General features: G+C 38.3%; 1 protein-coding gene across 1 annotated transcript in view; it reads right to left on the reverse strand.

Annotated features, from left to right (window-relative positions):
• LOC124544969 (serine/threonine-protein kinase SIK3-like) overlaps positions 1-19,532 on the reverse strand; it is a 181,409-nt gene that overhangs the window by 90,885 nt on the left and 70,992 nt on the right. Inside the window, exons 6-11 of the mRNA XM_047123717.1 lie at positions 17,170-17,261; positions 16,936-17,079; positions 14,840-14,975; positions 14,568-14,689; positions 6,989-7,123; positions 5,576-5,759 (exon numbers count right to left, since the gene is read on the reverse strand). Coding sequence (XP_046979673.1) covers positions 5,576-5,759; positions 6,989-7,123; positions 14,568-14,689; positions 14,840-14,975; positions 16,936-17,079; positions 17,170-17,261 — 813 coding nt within the window. The remainder of the gene's footprint in view (positions 1-5,575; positions 5,760-6,988; positions 7,124-14,567; positions 14,690-14,839; positions 14,976-16,935; positions 17,080-17,169; positions 17,262-19,532) is intronic.

Here is a 19,532-nt window from a genome sequence, read left to right on the forward strand (position 1 = left end):
TTCTTATCAAAATTGAGATTGTAATAAATGAAAAACTTAAATCTGTCTACTCTCAGTTTGATAGTATTTTTTGTTGTGCCAAAATACATTTCAAATGCACATCTTCTTCAAAAATGTTTCAGTTCTTAGGTAAGGACCTTCACAGATTAATCAACACGCCAGGAAGATGTATCTTTGGGAGATGGAGTGGATTCTTGCTGGTGGCAGTTAAGGCAGTTTTCACATATAAAAAATGTTAAGGTGTTAAAATCATTGGAAAGATACACTTCAATCAGATGTTCCCAAATAAAAAGTTAATTTGGAACTATGCTAAAGCCTGTTTACACAACCAAATCCAACTACTCAAGGAACAAAACAGTTGGCTCAAAATCAATGGCTAAATTACACAATCAGTTTCTTGTATTCCAAAATGGCAGTTTTAAATCTATAATTATATAAGGTGCAACTTACGTTCTTGGACAAAGTAGTACAGGAAGTCCATTCTGTGCAGTTCACAATTTTTCTTTCTTTCTTTTTTTTTTTTTGGGGGGGGGGGGGGGGGGGGTTGTGAAAGCACATACTTTCATTCCAGAAATTAAGAATTACAATTGATTGTGAAAGGTCTCAAATACAATAACTTTAAGAGTGGTGGGAGGGATCTTGGGTAGGATGTCCCTCATTTCAAAGCATCTGAACCACATCCTTGTCAGAACTTTGATTAGACCCCTGACAAAGGTTATGGTTCAAATATTTCAGTCCGAGCTGGTATTGGGTGACAAAGAGGACACTCCTTTGTACCCAACTGTTAGGGACAGTGGGAGGACTGGGCGTGTGTTGGGATGTGGCACAGGAAATGTTTGTGGACTAGATCTGGGAGATAGTGGCTGCCTGTAAAGGTTTCGATTGCTTGGTTGGTTGGGGAGAGGGGACCAAACAGCGAGTTCATCAGTCCAATCGGATGAGGCAATGATGGGTAAGGAAGTCAGCCGTGCCCTTTCAAAGGAACCATCCCGGCATTTGCCTGAAGTGATTTAAGGAAATCAGGATGGCTGGGCATGTGTATGACCCGTCGTTCTCCCAAATGTGAGTCCAATGTACTAATCACTGCGCCACCTCACTCTGTGTGAAGGTCTTTGTAAAAACTTCAGCATACTGGGTGAGGGAGCAGACTCCAAACTCACTACCTCATTCCTCGTTCCCCTTACTACCTTTATCCTAACACATAGCTACTTCTCCTTCGATGAGCAGGTATACAAACAAATCCGTGGCACCATCACGCACTCTCTGCATGACACCCTCCTATGCCAACCTCTTTATGGGCCATCTAGAGAAAACCTTCCAAGCCTCCAAAACCCTGGGTCTGATTCCGGTTCACTGAAGATATCTTCAAGATCTGGGCTCAGGGCCAGGACACCATATCCCCATTTCTTCATGTCCTCAACACCTTCTCTCTCACCATTTCTCTCAGTTCTTCTCAAGCCAGCATGCCACCTTTTTGTATGATGATTTCCTCCCTCTGAGTGTTCCATCCACACCTCTGTCGACATTGAAACCACCAACCACCAATACTACTAGCATTTCAACAGTTTCCATCCCTTTCATGCTAAAATATTCCTCTCCTACATTTTAGTCACTCCCGGTTGGTGTATATGTAATGACAAGAATTCCCCTGCACAGTATGCTGAAGGTCTCACAAAGGCCTTCATAGACAGACACTATCCCCAGTCCTAGCTGGCAAAGAAATTTCCCGTGCCACATCCGCACACTCACCAAATTGTCCCACTATCACAACAGACATTTGGAAGGCATCCCCACTTCATTATCAGTTACCATCCCTAAGTGGAGCAACTAAACCATAACCTTCGCCAAGGCTTTGGTTATCTATCATGATGCCCTGAAGTAAGGAATATCCTACACAAAACCCATCCACCCCTCCTAAAGAGGGGTTCCATCACCTACCCAACCTCAACAACATCCTACTCCATTCCAATGCCACTCCCAATCACAACCCCTGCCACAGGCATCATATCCCTGTGGAAGACCCAGCTGAAAGACCTGGCCAATCCACCAATACAGTACTCCTTATTCCAGTCCTGTCACAATCTCATCCTACCCCACCAGAGCCAGGTCACCAGTGACAGCAGCTATATCACATATCATCTCTGCTACAATCATTGCACAACTTTTTATATTGGTATGACTACCAACCAGCCATCTACCAGAATCAATGGCCACCACCACCACATTGAGGCCAAGAGCAAAGTGGCACATCCTGTGGAACGACATGCAGCTTAATGTAACATGCTTAATTTCAATAGCTGCTTCATAACCCGGGCCATCTGGATCCTCCCCTCTACCACCCTATTTTTCTGAACTACGCAGACTGGCATTTTTGTTACAACATGTTCCCCACTCCCAAAATTATCCTGGTCTCATCGTACAGTAACCTACTGTCCCCTGACCTCCACCCAATGGATTCTGCCCCCTCTATTGTATCACCTCTTCCCAATTCATGTCCTTCCACCCTCAATGAAAGCACTCTCCGCCAATCCGCCCACTGATCTTTTTCCCCTTCTCTGCTCCTCTCCTTTTCTGCTCCCAATTCCCTACCCTCCCACCTTTCTCCCTCCCTCACACCTTCCTGACACTGCATCTGTCAGCCTCATTCTGCTGCCACTAATCACTGTACGCACTGCCAGTCAGCGTTCTCATCTTCTGCCATCTGTGTCTTGCTATCCCTGCCCCTTCTTTGCCCCCTCCAGACTGCTGCTTTCATTTGACAAATAAGCTGCAGTCTGCTCTTAGCAGCCAAAGATACTGGCCACGTGTGCAAGATGGGTGCTTACTTGTGTGAAAATGTGTGTGTGTGTGTGTGTGTGTGTGTGTGTGTGTGTGTGTTTTCTCTTTTCTGAAGAAGGCTTTGGCCAAAGGCTCATGTTTGACAGTCTTTTTGCGTGCTTCTCTGCAACTCAATGTTTCATCTTTATTGTGGGTTCCAGTCTGTTCTTTTCATAATATTGGGAGTAACACTGATATAGAGATATAAATGAAATTCTTTCCAAAAACTAAAAATTGCCATTATTTTCAGAACATACCTTGTATGTAGAAAACTTTATCAATGACTGATTACCTGTTTAAACCATCCCTCATATTTCAAGTAAAATATTTATTGCATTTGATGACAGAGGGAATTTGAACAATTGCAATCAGCTCCATAGCACACTTTAACAACTACCAATAGTCTCACATATCAAATATACAAAATAAGTGCAGTATAAATATAAATGTAAGTTTTTATAAAACTAACAAACTGGCCTTACAATTAACTCACAAATTAAATCCATCTGGTAAAGTCAGGAAGTCTGGCATCCTAAAATCACTTGCCAGATGGTAAAAATATGTTACTATTAAGTTTTCAAATGACGTTACACTTTCTACACCCACATCTACATACAAACTCCACAAGCCATCATATGGTGCATGGTGGAAGGTACTTTGTACCACTGTTAGTCATTCACTTTCATGTTCCACTCGCAAATGGAGTGACGGAGAAACAACTGTCTATGTCTCTTTATGAACCCTGATGCCCATTCACTCCGTAATTAGGATTTATTAACTTTAGTAACCAATATCACTGTAATGACTTCACAATCACTGATCCTTTCCTCTACATTGACACTGTTGATAGGGTTAGGCCTGTTTGTAGCTACAAGGTCTAAAATATTATTTTCCACCATAGTAAATGAATAAAAGCAGTCCACCAAAATAACTAGTACCTGATGAGATGCTGATTACTGAAATACACCAGCTGACATGAAAGATGGAATTGGGAGTAGCTGATGTACAGCCGTCTGTTCTTAGCAATGAAATTTTCAGAAAAATGTCATGTATATCGATTACACGAGTTTATTGCTGGACTGTACAAAGGTTCTTCTAACCAAAGAAAGATGTTGGAATACTGATCCCTGGAAGAAACACCCCCACACTGTAAGAACTACGAATACACAAAGTAAAAATTAATAGAAACATCATTGAGTGTTGAATTTTTTAATGCCAGTGACACCAGCTGAAATCGTGCATTCCTCTGCTACCTTTTTTTTGTGTGTGTTTTGTGAAATTTGAGAACTATTCATCACAGGAATGCTAATTCCCTGCCGAGTTGTAATATTTATCCTTGATTAATTAGTAATTTATAGTTTATTCATAACTACCAAGGATTTTGTTGAGAATTATCATTTCTATGTATGGAACTTTGTTTCGAGCTTTACTATGCAGAGAAAGAATACAAGCTAGTTGAACAGTTAGTATGAAACATTAACAGTGTATTTCTATTTTTCTGTATGATATTTTGATGAGCAACTCAGTCATCTTCTTCAGATGTTGCGAGTAGTGTCGTAATGCGTACTCACTGCTTGTACTATAGCCAGACTGCTTGGATTCCTTGTAGCAAGAATATAAAATAACACAACTCACAGAACCTCAAGAAGATAAATGGGTCAGATGTCAAAATAATGTCCATAGAAACAGAAATGACAACTCAACTGTTCAGCCAATAGCACACCATTATCAACTTCCTGAGTGTGCAAAAATGTTGCACATATATTTACAAACATACTGTCTGTTTCTTCTTCCAGTAGATGGGTCTTTAATAGTTTCAGAAACAGAGTTGTGAGTTATGGTGTTACACTTTAAGCCTATTTATTGAAGCATGTGAAATCTGTCAAAATGGAACATTAGAATTTATCTGGTTATTGAAAAATCTGTCCCTTTTCTATAGCCCGTTAGTAGGATAGGTACAGTGCTGTGAGTGCTAATTGTGCTGTACATATGATGAGGTTTCCAGTTTGATCTGAATCAAAGTACTTTCTAATAATTTAGAACCAACAGTAGAAATAAAATAAAAGTTGAGGAGAGGCATTAAAAGCCACAGGGATAGTGAAGAATGAATTAAATGAACCGTCTAATGGGCATAAAATATGGGTTGGAGGTACACCAAAGAAAGGAAAGTAATGAGGAGTAACTGAAATGTATGTTTGGAACACAGCATTGTGTGGAAGGGAATCACGGACTATGAGAAATCTGGAAAAGAAGATAATCAAAGTGTTTGAGATGTGCTGCCCCAGCAGGTTATTGAAAATTAGGTAGACTGGTGAAGATAAGGAATAAGGAGCATCACTACAGACTTGGCAAGGGAAGGAATGTACGGATAACACTGACAAAAAGAAGGGATTGGACAATAGGGCACGTTTTAAGACACTGGGGAATAACTTCCATGGTTCTATTCAGACCTGTAGAGGGTAAAAACTGTAGTGGAAGACAGAGCTTGGAATACACACAACAAATAATTCAGGATGTCAGGTGCAGTTGCTACCACGAGATGAAGAGGATTACACAGGAGGTGAAGTCGTGGCAAGCCAGAAGGGTGATGACCACAAAACAAATAAAAGTCTCAGGCAGTAATTTATCTCCATAATAATGTATGTCCAACAAGAATTAATATGAGCAACCTCAATAAAGACTTGAAACACCCACAACAAGTAGTTGCAAGCACAGCTAAGGATAAAGAAGTTTAACAAGATGTGAGAAGCGACAGTACACTCACTGGCCCCCATGACAGTGGGAGGCTTCAGCAGGTGCTGGTCCTTGATGCTGAAGTTCTGCGGTGGCTGGTGCTGCACGAGCGGAATGTTCAGTGGCAGGTTCGTGTTGGGCAGGATGTTGAGCTGCTGCATGGCACCACCTGCACCTGCGTCCAGTCCGATGTAGTGCGCCTCCAGCACCTGCAAAGATGTGTACCGCACACTGTCACACAAATCTTTGGCCGAGGATCATGTCTCCGAAACTCCTTTTGAGGCATTCTCGGATACAGAAGTATGTCACGTGCGACATAATACATCATATGTGACATTACAGCAATAATTTTCATAACTCTACAATATAGCAGTTGTTGTGGCTATAGCCTCATGTGATACTGGTACAATAAATAACAACTAACTTTACACATCTTTATCACAGAAATAGTCACACATAAATCAGTAAATCCTGTTACACACTGGCCACCAAAAATTTTCTTCCACTTTGTACAGTTATGAATACATAAAAATAAGTGAAACTTTTAAATTACAGTGCCTTAAAGCAGAAACAGCAAGTCATTAGTCTTTCAACTGGTTTCACGCTGCCCTCCATTTCATTATGGGTAACTGAATCTTCTTATTTCTCAATACCTACCACACCGAATAACTTTGATAATCTATATTACGTATTCTACTGACTGACCCTACTGTTTCTCTGTTCCTTCTATTTTCAGCACCAAGTTAACTCTTTCTGCATGCCTGAGAGTACGTCATCTTACTAATCTTCCTTTTCATGTGGAAAATGTTTGATTTCTTTCTTAAAGTACCTTTTTTGCCTATCACATTTTTAATTAATTTCCTTCCGTATCTTATGATTTCAAGTATCTCTGGATCATTCTTCTTCTGTTTTGTTCCAGCTCATCTTTCATTTACTTACAATACTGTGCTCCAGAAAATCCATTTTAGAAATATCTACTATTATGGCACTGGTCACTTTTGGCAGACCTCTTCCGTTGCCTTCCTCTCTCCTAGGCTTCTCATAAAGCCTTTCCCACTTTGCTAATCTCTTTATATTGTGATATCTGTTGGCAAAATTCTTCCACACGTTACACAATTCCTACTCTAGGGACACCACCAGATGCATTGATGTAAGCAAACTGTCAGTGAGTGTCATTATGTCGTTGTCTGGCAAGTGCACTTACAATGAAGGGATGCAATATCTCCAGCTGACTTCTCACCTGAGGCCAATTTAAACCTAAGCAACCACAAGCTCGCTCTCATTCTATATTTATGGACTCTGCCAGAAAATGAATTCTTCTGCATGTTATTCTACACAGCAAATTACAAGCAATAAATATTACAAAATAAGTGTAAGTTAGTAAACTGATTAATTCTAGAAAATTATTATTTTCATTGTAGAAGTTTCATTTTCTAACCTGCTCGTGAGCTGTATCTCCTGGCCCAACTGTGTGTCTCCTTGCAGTTAGGTACCGATCCACTCCAGAACCACTTCTTGGTTGCCGTGAGGTTTCCTCTGATTCAGATTCCATAGGCATGTCAACATCTCCAAACTGTAAACAAAAAAATTTAATCTCTTCCCTCTGTATAATGGTTGACAACATTTTCCTTGGCTGAGAGGTCCAGTTTGCAACCAAGTAGTGACTAGAATTACAAATGAACATGTAAGAAAACATTTTCAATAAACTGATATACTGAAGTATACAATTGGGGGGGGGAGGGAAGAAGAAGAAGAAGAAGAAGAAGAAGAAGAAGAAGAGGCAGTAGCTGCTAATCTTAGGATGCTGTAAGTGTGTAGTACTGACCAGGAAATAGTAGAAAAGTGCTTACTACGCATACAACAATGACAATAATCAATTATTGACAATATAATGTAATTGAATAGATAAAAAAATCTACTCACGAAGCAGCGGCAGGAGAACAAACCCATACAAAAAGGTTTAACTTACACAATCTTTCAGAGCCAGTGGCCTTGCCTTTTGGCAGAAGAGTTGAATGCGAAGTAAGACAGGTGAAGGAAAAGGACTGGAGAGGTTTAGGAAAATGGGTACAGTTCAGACAACTCACCCAGAACCCCAGGTCAGGTGAGACTTACCGAACGGGATGAGAAAGAATGCTCTCATCCCATCCAGTAAGTCTCTCCTGGCCTGAGGTTCTGGGTGACTTTTCTGAACTGTACCCATTTTCCTAAACCTCTCCAGTTCTTTTACTTCACCCCTCTTCCTTCCTCATCAACTCTTCTGCTAGAATAAGGAATTTCTGACTCCAGAAGTTTGTATAAGTTAAACCTTTTTGTGTGTGTGTTCAGCTGTCGCTTGGTGAGTAGATTACTTTTATCTATCTAATTACATTACATTGAATATAATAGGGGGAAAAATTCCACGTGGGAAAAATATATCTAAAAACACAGATGATGTGACTTACCGAACAAAAGTGCTGGCAGGTCAATAGACACACAAACAAACACAAACATACACACGAAATTCAAGCTTTCGCAACAAACTGTTGCCTCATCACACACACACACACACACACACACACACACACACACACACACACACACACACACACACACATATATATATATATATAAAAAGAAAGATGATGAAACTTACCAAACAAAAGCGCTGGCAGGTCGATAGACACACAAACAAACACAAACATACACACAAAATTCTAGCTTTCGCAACCAATGGTTGCCTCGTCAGGAAAGAGAAGGAAAGACAAAAGGATATGGGTTTTAAGGGAGAGGGTAAGGAGTCATTCCAATCCCGGGAGCGGAAAGACTTACCTTAGGGGGAAAAAAGGACAGGTATACACTCGCACACACACACATATCCATCCACACATACACAGACACAAGCAGACATTTGTAAAGGCCTTTGTTTGTGTCTGTCGACCTGCCAGCACTTTCATTTGGTAAGTCACATCATCTTTGTTTTTTTATATATATATATATATATATATATATATATATATATATATATATATATATATATGCGTGTGTGCGAGTGTATACCTGTCCTTTTTTCCCCCAAAGGTAAGTCTTTCCGCTCCCGGGATTGGAAAAACCCACTTCCTTTCGTCTTCCCCTCTCCTTCCCTCTTTCCTGATGAGGCAACAGTTTGTTGTGAAAGCTTGAATTTCGTGTGTATGTTTGTGTTTGTGTGTCTATCGACCTGCCAGCACTTTCGTTCGGTAAGTCACATCATCTGTGTTTTTAGATATAATTACATTACATTACTATGCATACATATAGTCTCAACAAAGATTTGGTGTAATGTTCTTGGGTAATTCTCCAGCTGCCCTTAGCACTTAGAATCCAGAACAGAGCCATGAGGATCATTGAAAGAAGCAAAATTATACACTCTTACAAATCTATTTTTAGAAAGCTGTCTCACTTATATATTCTTGAGACTTTTAAAAAAATCATAGTGCTACCTGAATGCAGACTACATGAAAACTGGAATTCTCAAACATTAAACATTACACCACAATAAATTCAAACCGGCATATGTTACATGCCAATACAGAACTTTGTAAAAAAGAAATATTCCACAAGGGCCTTTAGCTGTTCAATAATTTACCCACAAGTACAAAAACTATTGAAAACAATACACAGTTAGTAAATCCATGAAGTCTTATTTGGCGTGTCAATGGTTTTATTCTATAGAAGAATATCTAGAACAGTAAATGTGTCATTTATTACTAAGTGATGTATTCCTCTACTATAGCGAGTTGGGAACATGTGTCATGCACTGGAACACATCACGTGGTTTGTCACCTCCAAATTCTGAGCCAACTGGTGTTATACCCCAACAACTCTGGAAAACTTGTCCTCTATGTATCATCAAAACTTTCAGAGATGTGGAGGGATAGGGGTGGGAGTGGGAAGGAATTAGTAGAGGGAAAGGAGGGATTTGAGGAAGGTGAGACAGAAAATTTTAAAAATAACAAATCTGACAAAGTAATTAAAGTTCCTTCATAATTTTGGCCCTGTAATGCACCGCCCCTAATAAAAATATCGTTCGACCTACACCTAGCACATTTCAGAGGAAGAAGAATACAAGACAAAATTACTCGGAAGGTATTGCTGCTGCTCACATAAATCACACAACTTGTTCTTAAGAGTTTAATTGGTATGGTAAAATAAGAACTCTTGACATCCACCTGCTTGTGGCAGGAAAGGGGATTGGGATGGGAAGAGCAATATATGAATATAAACACCATTATATTCAAGTGGCTAAAGGGAGACTCTCGGAATAAGGAGTAAACACTCCATTACAGATCCCTATGGATATTCTTAGTATTTTCACCACGCTTGTGAATGATCTTTAAACAAAATGTTCTGGATACAGTCCTCCATTCAGATCTCCAGGGAGGATTATCTTGAGCAATGTACCAAGGAACCAAAACTAATTGATCTAGACACTAGGATATGCATCGGACACCACAATGACACAAAATGGAAAAATACACGATGTCAACAAAGAAATGGAAAGAAAGAAGATCAAGACTGTGGGCATGGGTGAGATGAGACAGCCTGGCTCTAAGTGACACTGATGAGCACAGAGTTTACTACGTGGGGACATCTGGCAGAGAATTTCGTTGCAGAGTGTGTGTGATATTAGATAAGTTAGTGGAACAATGTGTTACTAATTTTGTACCAGTGTCAGACATAGTAGAGTATTCAAGTAAATCCTACATCAGCACAGATAAGTACTGTGCAAATAGATGGCTGTTCAAAAAGCAGGAACAGATTTCAAACATTTATTGCTTCCAAACTACAAAAGATAGAAACACAATTCCAACATTCCTGGAAAGAGAAACGTTCAAATATTTGTGCATTCAATGTGAGCACCACGTGTTGCACGACAAATATAAAAATGCTGGCTCATTTCCTGTCACACATGAAGCAGCTAGTCTCTCATTGAATTCACAGCTTCAATAATGTGATGTAGCAGACTTTCAAGTGTGTCAGGCATAGAGGAGATAAAAATGTGGTCTTTTATGTAAACCCACAGATAAAAGTCACAAGGCATGAGTCTTGAGACCCAGGAGGCCACCAGTGATGAATTCTGCTTCTCCTCTTCGAATCCAATCCTGGAATGGTGTCATTCATGTAATGTCAGACGTGCTTTGAGAATCTGTGTCATGTAACACATGGTGCTCAAATTAAATGCATAAAAATTTGAACTTTTCTCTTTCCTGTAACGTTGCAATTGTCTTTCTAACTTTTGTAGTTTGGAAGCAATAAATGTTTGAAATATGTTCCTTCATTTTGAATAGCCCTGTATGTGCCCCTCTTTCACCATAGTGACAGAGACATAGAAGGATTCTATTCTCAGACTTCAGATGTCATAAACATTACCAGAAGAAGACATGTTGATAATAGGAGGAGATTTTAATTCTAACGTAAGGAAATGCTGTCTAGGCAACAACTTAGGTCCTCATGGGCTTGGTGAAAGAAATGAGCCTTTGCTGTGGAATATGAACCTGTAACACCTAATACATTTTTGAACTCCCACCAAGGAAACTATGCACCTAGAAATCACCAAAAGGTAGTCCTGCTAACAATCTTAAATTAGCTTGACTGCATCATAGTAAATGAAAGATAAAGGAACAATTTTACTTCGGTCAAAATGTATCCTCCACCTGAGATACACTTGGAACCATAATCTTTTGCTCAGAGTTTTCAGAATAAAATTAGAAAGAATCACAAAGGAAATGATACTAAAATATAATAAAACTGAAAGAACCTCTATTAAAAACTAAGGTGAAAGTCAAACTGAACGAAAATCTTATAGGACTATCTCATGATATAAGAGTAGAAGAAACGATTACAGATTTTTGTGAACGAGTAAAAATCATAAAAAAAGAAATGTTAAAGCCTTAAACATGGGAACAAAAGTCAGTGATGATTGACAAAATATTACAACTAATAGATTAAAGAACACGCTGTAAAGCAAACCCAGGCGAATATAAACTGCCGGACAAAATTATCAAGGCAAAAATCAAAGCAGCAAAAGAAGAACAATTGAAACAAAAATATTCAGAGACTGAAACTTTTCAAAGTGAATATAACAACTTCAACATTTATAAGAAAATAATAGAACTGACTGGGAACTTCCAAGCAATGTCCTCATCTATATTAATAGATAATGATGGCAATCTGAACATAAAAAATGAAAGAACACATGCTTGGAAGAATTACATGGGTTAGGCCAGATCCATCATTAGAAAAACAGGACCAGATATCATAGTAGAAGAAGTAAGATCAGCAATGAGGACAATGATAGATAAGAAAACAGGAGGACCAAATGGGATGCATTCTGAATTCTATGAATTCCTTGATGAGGAACAAACAGAATGATTAAAAAAGTATTCAATAAAATTAAACATTGGGAAGTGCAGACTGGAATATCAACAATTATGACAAGGATAGATTGCATCTGAAATGTTTGAGTTGCAGACAGGCACAACAGAAAGACTGTTATACACTATGTTTTCAGGAAAGGCTTCTTCATAAAATAAAGGAAAACACATACACACAAGCAGGCACATCTCCCATCCCACATCCGGCCATCCTGATTTAGGTTTTCTGTGATTTCCCTAAATCGCTCTAGGCAAATGCCGGGATGGTTCCTTTGAAAGTGCACGGCCACCTTCCTTCCCCATCCTTCCCTAATCTGATGACCTCACTATTTGGTCTCTTCCCCCAAACAACCCAACCCCACATCTCCCAGACAAATAAAATTTATAGTTCTGGTATCATTCCTCAAAAATGGCTTCAATCAAAGTTTGTAAGCTTGCCAAAAATGACAAGGCCCTAGAGAAATGTAGCGATTTCCAAACAATAGGTTTGATGAGCCGTCTCCTGAAAATATTTCTAAAAATCTACAAGTCTGTGAAGAACAATTGGCACCTACACTGTTTAGCTTCAGAAATGCTGTCAGTACTTGAGAGGCTCTGTTCTGCATTTAAATCTTCTTCCAGATGTTTAGAGACATGAGGTGAGATGTCTAAACCTGTTTCATTGATTGTGAAAAGGCCTTAGACAGAGTACAACATCAGAAGATAGCCAAAGTGTTAAAAATAATAGGAAGAATTATAAGAACTCTGGAGCATAACAATAAAGATATGCCCAGGAGTGCGACAGGATTGTATTTTGTCACCACTAATAATTGATCTTTGTTCAGAAAATATCTTCAAGGAAGCCTTGAATATGTTGAGGAAGGAATTGCCTTGAATGGAGAGAAGCTGAACAATATCCACTATGATGATATTGTAATATCTGCGCACAACTTAAATGGTTTTCAACATCTCACATCCAGAGTCAATGAAAAAAGCGAGCCTTATAGCCTATAAATTAATGTTAAGTAAAACAATGGTCATCATCAAGAAAGACATACCAAACTGTCTTCTAAACATTAACGGTAAATGTATTGAACAAGTATACAAGTAGCCGTATCTGGGAACTGACAATGACAACCAATGGAATCAGTCGCAAGAAATTAAAATCGGTAATGAGAAAGCTAGAGCTGTATCTCGTAAAATTACTAATGAGTTAAACAACCATCACCTCTAAACTGAAACGGAATTAAGATCTCTACTTTGCAACATATTTCCCATCCTTTTCTATAGAGCTGAGGCCTGACCTTTCATCAAGACAACGGATAATTAACTTGAGATATTTGAGATGTGGCTCTACAGGACAATGCTAAGAGTGTCATTGACAGACGAAATTATTAATGACAACATTCTCTGCATAAGGAAAAAGAAGAAGAAGTTGACACATATCATGAATAAGTAATGGAAACAGGCAGAAATTGCTCCAGATCTTTCTTCAAGGAAAGATACCTGGCAAATGAGGACGAGAAAAAAGTAGAACATCTCGGCTCATGAATTTAAGGACCAAGACTTCACACAGGAGTTACAAACTTTTTTAGAATAAGTAAAAGTGACATAGCTATAATGGTTACCAACAACTGAGAAATGGATAGACATTAGAAGCAGAAGATGTAAATTGGAAATGTACAGCTATGACTTAACAAACTCGTGCAAAGAAGCATGAAACACAATACAGCCGCAACTTACAGAAGGAAACCCAAATTAATGACACCTGAAATGGCACAAGCATAAATTTCTATAATGCATTTGCTATTATAGTACAGAAGCAAAGGTGAAAAAGGACTAGACACATATTCAGCTCAGAGAAATTACTTTTTTTAGGTGACATACTTACACACAGCAGATAAGCACTCGTTTTAGGAAACAAAGTTAAGGAAGCAATTTCTTTGACAAATAAAAACAAACAGCAGATGACAGACTGAATATCTGCAAAATATGGCAAGCTACAGATTCCAATGAAGAAGTATGGTGAAGATGGAAAACGAGTACTCTACGACTGTGGAAGGAATGAGTGAGCCTTCAAGAGTAGTAGGAAGGGGGAACATAAAGATAAAAACAGAAAAATATGTCAAGGCCATTATCAAAATGGTGTTTCGAATAAGGCTCATCTTCATGTTCATTTTGCACCTTCTCCTCTTGTAATCCATCTGTGGACCTGTTACAATTCACTAAGACTTACTAGTTGCCATGACAAAGATTTTTCTCTTAGTTTCTTGTAACTGTCAGACGTTCCAATCACTTTTCAATGGGAACAGACAAATTGCATGTATTCTGTATTGCTTATTTCACTGACTTGCCAAATTAATATTTTTTCTTCATGAAAATGCCATATAAGCATTCAGTGACTTGGAAACAGCAAGGCATTTGTCCACAACAAAAGTAAGCATTAACTGATCATTAAGATCTTAAAGATAAATAAGAGCACAGATTGTCTCCATGCCTTCCTAAGCGTCACATTTCAGCTACTAACAATTGTCCACATTTCAAAATTACAACAAACAATACATATGCACATGTACTTTGACATTCCCTTTATGGCTCATTTGTTTATTCGCTAACATTTTATGGCTTATTTAAGACGCAAACCTTCTCCAGCGACTCAGGGTCTTCCAGCAAGAAGACAGCAGGGATGGTTGGCATGGATACGAGGGGAGACCCAGCGCCCTGCTCCGTCTCTCCGTCACCCACAGGGCTACGGTCTACCACACCTGCAATATCGAGCATGCAATATGGGTCAGAAGAAGCCTTAATATAACACGTTGAGCATGGAAGGAAGCACAGTAAAGAGAGCAGATTGCGGACAAATATGAGCACAAGGTGTTTCTTAAGTTCTTTTAAAATCCTCTGCCGCCACTCACCTGTTGTTATGCTCGCTTTCCTCTGAATTACTGGTAGACTTCCCGTACTGGAACTTATCAGTCTACGCTTCTCCAGTTTGTCAACCAGCAAACTGTAGATGGCACTGATGTGGTCAAAGCCATGATTTCGCACAGACTGCACAAAAACAGCAAAGTTCCATTTCAGTGGAAGATTTGTGCTACAAGTTTAAATTTAATTTACGAAAAATATATAATGTGATTCTTAAACAACAGCAGTCCACTATTTGACTTCTCCAACCACAATTTGATTTGAACTTGAAAATGTTCAGCTGTAAAAATGCACGAGACATTAACTACTAATGGAACACAAAATTATACAGCAGTTTCTAAAGGAACACAAAATTATATGACAATTTTCCTACTTTTACAGTAACTATTTTCAAAATAATAATGTGAGATTTAATAAAATTCATCCTGTGTTCACAACTAGGTGAAATATTCTTAGCCTCGCACCAAAATGGTATTGATACCAATGATTGCTGTTGTTGCTATTGATGATGACGATGATGATGATGATGATACATACTTTTCAATAATACAATTTGAACACAACTTTGATGTGTGGAATAGTTTTGCTTTGACTTGTTTGTTTTGTTCAAATGGCTAAGCTGAAATTTAGTGCCTTTTTAATATTATTTGGTTTTAACTATTTACTGTCAATAGTAACTCATCCAAAGTTGATTAAGATTTACAACAAAAGTACCCAAGAAAAGGGATCCAGTATTTACACACGACATTATGAAACTAGGAGAGCAGTGTGGGAGATTTGTAGAAGGAAGGCAAGTGAAATTGGATACTTATAATAATCATGTGGTAGCTAGCCCAGAGTGTTCAAGCTTAAACCAAGCAAAACTAAAATAGTGGAAGTGGCAATCAAAAGGGAAGGAACAACCTCCAACGCCCTTTTAGATGAAATTATATTGAAACTGATTTCCAGCTTTAAATACGTGGGAAGAATCATATTCAACAATAATACTGTAAAACAGAAATACCCAACAGAGTATAAAATGCTTCACATATCCACACCAAAGTCAGATACCTACTATGGGATAATAAAATACTCAACAAAGGTAAATTATCATATTTCAGACTTACTTTGCACCAGATATCACCTATGTGGTGGAAACATATATCCTCTGAGGTAAGGACAACTGAAAACTTCAAGCTATGAAATGAAATTCCTTACAACTATGAAACAAGAGACTAAAAAGTTCAAAAAATGAAATCAACGGGGATTAAACTACCATCAAAATACCCATCATTAATACAAGAAAGTGCAGAGGTGTGGTCACTTGATGAGAATGGAGAAATGTAAAATAGGTACAAAAAACTTTGATCCAGAAATACCAGGGGAAAAAATCAGTGGCAAGGCCCTCCATCTACAAATCTCCCACACTCCTCTCCTAGTTTCATAATGTCATGTGCAAAAAGGTCTACTATCCTGGGTGTGGTGCCAAATGCTCACCATTTCTTCCTGTAACTGTACAATTGGCAAATGATGATGATGATGATGATGATGATGATGATGATGGTGGTGGTGGTGGTGGTGGTGGTGGTGGTGGTGGTGGTGACTATGATGAAAAAGAAGATGATGGATATGGTCCAATAAATTAAAACATGGCTGCACTTCCTTTGAAGTTGCTCCACATGTAGAATATCCCCATACTGCAACCACGTAAAAAAATATCAAGAAGGTGCACAGTACGGTAAACAAGTGGCATACAAGAGTATGATACAGCTGATGCTATAGGACATGATATCAAAAGAAACAACACAGTACAGTCCATGGATCATGTAATTATGACAAACACCTGTGCAAGAGAGATGCCATATTGGTTGTATGTGGACCAAAAGGAAATACAAAATCAATGTCTACACCATTTTAAAAACAATCAATCCACTACTATGAACAAATGTGGGTTTGTCACTTCAAGTCACATCATAAATCTAATGCTAATTAAAGCAATTAGTGAAAACTGGTTTTTTCTGATACAAGAAAAACCTGGCAAAATGTTTATGGACACCATTTTATAGGAAGAAAAGGCTCAGTTTCCTCATATGCATGAATAGCACACCTGCACAATCATATCCTTGTCGAGGCCTGGCAGTTTCAACATGTGCTCCATGACCAGATTATTCAGAGGCTCGGGGCTCTCAAGTAGATCCTCTGGCTGATCCAAGTCTGAAATTATTTTCTGCAAGCTGGGCTGAATTTCCCCCTGGAACAAATAAATAAATAGAGAGAAATTCAGATGCAGCAAGAACACATATCTTATTTAACTAAATACAACATACATAAAGTAACATACCTGAGTCATCCACTTGTGATTCAGAATTTGTTTTATGCTGAGCCTCTTCTCTGGGTCGACAACCAGCATATGGCGGATGAGGTGTTCACATTCTACACAAAATGAAATATCACTTTAACACAACAGATTTTCTGGTGGTTATCAATAACAATCAAATTTATTCATTAATCTCAGCCTTCAAGTTTGGTATAAATCACCTATTTATCAGTCCTCCAAAAGTGCATTAAAATGTTGTCAGCTACAAGATAATAAGTTAGTTTGCATCCATAAAAAGCAACAAGATTAATGTGACAAACTATCATCTGTCTCCATATTGATGGAAGTGGAAATGAAAGTAGAGAAAAACCACTGCGGTAATTGTTGGACTAGTACAACCATAATCAGTCCAATACCACATAGAAAGGAACTAATGATGGATTTCTAGAGTTCAGACAATTGAGCAATGTCTCCGGAAGGAGATAAGGCACACAGAAAAATAACAAAGGCTAAGGAAAAGGTGAACAGATGCTAGGGAAAAGAAATACTCAACATAAAATGAGAGAGAAGCAAAATGAAAGGGGCCATCAGCAGTAACAACTGACATTCATATTCATGTATGACACAGTCTAGCTTTAAGCACTAAATAGAATAAAGATGGAACCAAAACCATGGAAGAGATTAGAAAATTTAGATGACATTCGATATGAGCAAATAAATATATATGGAATTTCAATTGGAGATACACAATCTGATAGGAACATAGGAAGCAAATTCATATAGAGAACAAGAGAATACTGTAGAAGAGAAATTACAATACAAAAGAAATAAGAAAACAGCAATAGATAGCAGTGTACATGTAGCTGATTCAGTTTTCATCCCTAGTGCTCAGAAATCGTGGATGTATGCAAAGTGGTCACAGCGCACATACTAAAAGATTGGAGACAAGCTGCAGCAGTGCAGTGGAGGGTCAGCAAGTGAAGGGCAAATAACAGACAACTGAAAGATCAACAAATAATGAATTACAAGAGCAAGTAGGAGTGCCTACATTCTGTTTTTTGTTTACTGAAATACCAGTTTTCATTCAATTTAAACCATCATCTTATCCAATAATCTGTAAGTGGCCACTGTGCAATTAAACCACACACACACACACACACACACACACACACACACACACACACACACACACATTGTATGTACATAGCACATACACCAACCCATTCCATGTAATTTTGATAGAAATTGTGCAAATGAGTCATAGAACTGATAATTAACCAACTATCTAAATTATGACAATTATGCAATAGCCTACTAGCGACACAAATAACTGAATGTGGAGATAATGTACCTTACTTTTTCTGAGAGTGAGAGAGAGAGAGAGAGAGAGAGAGAGAGAGAGAAGCTACATCTATGACCAATTATTTTTCCACATGACCTCGCTTCTATAATATACTATAAAAAGTAAAACAAAACCATGAAGGATGTTGCAACAGCACCAATATACTGGGTGTCCCTCCTATGAGTCATCAGGCTCATTTTCTCTGATGTTTTGGTAGATATTTACACTTTCATTTTTGCAATGTGTAGGTGCATTCAGACCAAACTGCTCATCATATTTTTCGACCACCACCCAGTGCTGACTGAATGTGTCGGTTTGGGTTCCTTTACACGCAAAATTATTCTTAAAATAGAATTTTATGTACCTATTCAATAAAGCGGCTCCAAATTAGTCCAGTGTGATATCCGGTTAATCAATATGTATTAGCTGTGACAGGAAAACACAAAGAATAACAAGTGCTCCTCCAGTGACAGAGCAGCACTGCCGCACGGTGGCATCGGTCAGTGTGGGCCTGGGTGATGCTACCACTGTTGGTGTACCGGTTATTCTTCACGTTTTATTGTTCCTGTTAACACATATCGATTGACAGAATATCACACTGGACTAATTTGTAATTTGGGACTGCTCTATCAAACAGGCACATAAGATTCTTCTTTAAAAGTAATTTTGTATGCAATGGGAAATAAATGAATTCTTTCTGTTGACTCTGAGAATAATATGAATGATGCTGCAAGCACTATTTGTTTGAGTATTATTGGTTTGTTTTGTTTTCGTTTTTTTTTTTTCCTTAAAAGCTTATTAAAGAGACATTCATGTTCAAATGCAGTGGGCATTTGTAGTAATGAACACGAAATAAAATTAAAACTGTCATAACACAATTGTTAGATCACATAGGTTGGCAGTCAACACTGTCTTCCGATTTGTGCTGCCAAGTATGGACCAGAACAATGGGTCAGTGGGCCAAGAAAATGTAGATTATTATAGATAGCATTTATTCTTACATTTTTATATTTAGAAAAAAATTAGAATTATTTGTTTTCTACCA

Source organism: Schistocerca americana, chromosome 8, assembly GCF_021461395.2.
Source record: "Schistocerca americana isolate TAMUIC-IGC-003095 chromosome 8, iqSchAmer2.1, whole genome shotgun sequence".
NCBI lineage: Eukaryota > Metazoa > Arthropoda > Insecta > Orthoptera > Acrididae > Schistocerca > Schistocerca americana.